Genomic DNA, 1,598 nt, shown 5'->3' on the forward strand with positions numbered 1-1,598 from the left:
GGGGGGTGTGAGAGAGGAGTTGCGGGCGACAGAACTTTGCTTGAGAGCAGGAAACGAGAGGAAACGAGACAATTTAGAGAAGAATAATTTCTGTCACTATCCGGATTCGAACCCTGGACCTATTGAATAAGAGGCGAACACCTTAACCTCTGGGCCACGTGAGCCCCCTGGGGAGTTGTTGAAATGGCATTTGGCAACATTGCACAAATGAGACTAAAACTCCTTCAGCCAATAGCTGCAGGAGTGAATCTTGCTACAGAAATTGTCAAGGTCATCACAGTGCCCGACAAAATTGGTGAAAATACAGGAACCACACACAGGCTTCCTTTCTGCTGGCGCTGACTCTCCGAAATGAGCCCAACCCTCCAAACCCAAGACCACCTGACAAAATCATCAGATGACCGATCCCGGTTCCGAGCATGACAGGGAGCATTTCACATAATACGGGGTGCCCATTAGGCCATTAGGAGGGGATCGGGTCTGGTCGAGGCGGTTTGCTAGCCGGATTGAGAGCGCAAACCGGCTATCGTGGCACAAGCCGATCGCGCCCGACTCGTCTAAAAAACCATCACCCTTTTTTTCCCTTCTTTTCCTATAGCAAAATCAGATGAGAAAGGGCTCGGACATTAAGGACGATGTATTTTTAAAACATTTTTGGATAAATATATAAGGTCGCTTTTAAGCACAAGGGTGCTATCCCGGAAAAATGATGTTCTGAGAAATCGAAAGTAACGTTTTTGTACCTTGTTCAATTTCTTTGAAAGACAATGGGAGATTTCTCTACAACCAAACATATATACACACCAATGAAGCCAAACGTCTCCTATTGTAGGTAGGGCAATGCCCACTTTTGGTGTAGGTCAAGATTTCTGGAAAACTCCGAATCTGGGTTAGCCTGCTTGTCTTTAAAAGCGATCATATGTAGAAATAGATTTTGCTTACCATCAATGTTCAATTCTTGTCCAATGTCTTTCCATGCTTGATGAAGGAACTGTCTGTTTGCGTGCAATTTGTGTGTTCTGTCATAGAGCGCTTGTGCTTTTTGGACTGCGGCGATAACAAGTTCATTATCACAATTTTCCATTGGTGATTGTCGATGGAAGTGAGGACTGAGAACACAGTTCATAGAGTTGCACTTTGCCTTGTGGTCCTCTTGGTTATTGGACTGAGCGAGTAAGCGGTCGGTCACTACACGAGAGCAGACGGATGAAATTTCATGGCTGCCATAAAACACACCACACGCACGAACGACAAACTATCACTACCGCATGAACACGCACAGTTGGTGGGAACACAGAAAGGGCCCAGATAAGCAATAAATTCTTTCGTGCGTCTCACACATGATACCACACGAACACGGATGTTTGGTGTGAATACGACCCGTGCCTGTAAGAGAGAGAGAGAGAGAGAGAGAGAGAGAGAGAGAGAGAGAGAGAGAGAGAGAGAGTATTAAACAGCTATGTAAGGCACCGACAAAAAAAGCATTCAACATAAACTTCCTATTCGACACACTGCGACCATGGGTCGGTGTGACCAAAGAATGACACTTCACATCTGCATAACAGGCCATACAATGTGTGTGTGTGTGTGTGTGTGTG

At 45.6% G+C, this 1,598-nt stretch overlaps 1 protein-coding gene across 1 annotated transcript in view; it reads right to left on the minus strand.

Annotated features, from left to right (window-relative positions):
- Positions 1 to 1,277, minus strand: part of LOC101859047 — a gene marked incomplete at its 5' end in the record, with an annotated part of 3,099 nt that extends 1,822 nt beyond the window's left edge. Inside the window, 1 exon segment of the mRNA XM_005108949.2 lies at positions 943 to 1,277. Within this exon segment, the coding sequence (XP_005109006.1) occupies positions 943 to 1,126 (184 nt within the window).
- Positions 1,278 to 1,598: the final 321 nt, after the last annotated feature.

Source organism: Aplysia californica, unplaced genomic scaffold (genome assembly GCF_000002075.1).
Source record: "Aplysia californica isolate F4 #8 unplaced genomic scaffold, AplCal3.0 scaffold00737, whole genome shotgun sequence".
NCBI lineage: Eukaryota > Metazoa > Mollusca > Gastropoda > Aplysiida > Aplysiidae > Aplysia > Aplysia californica.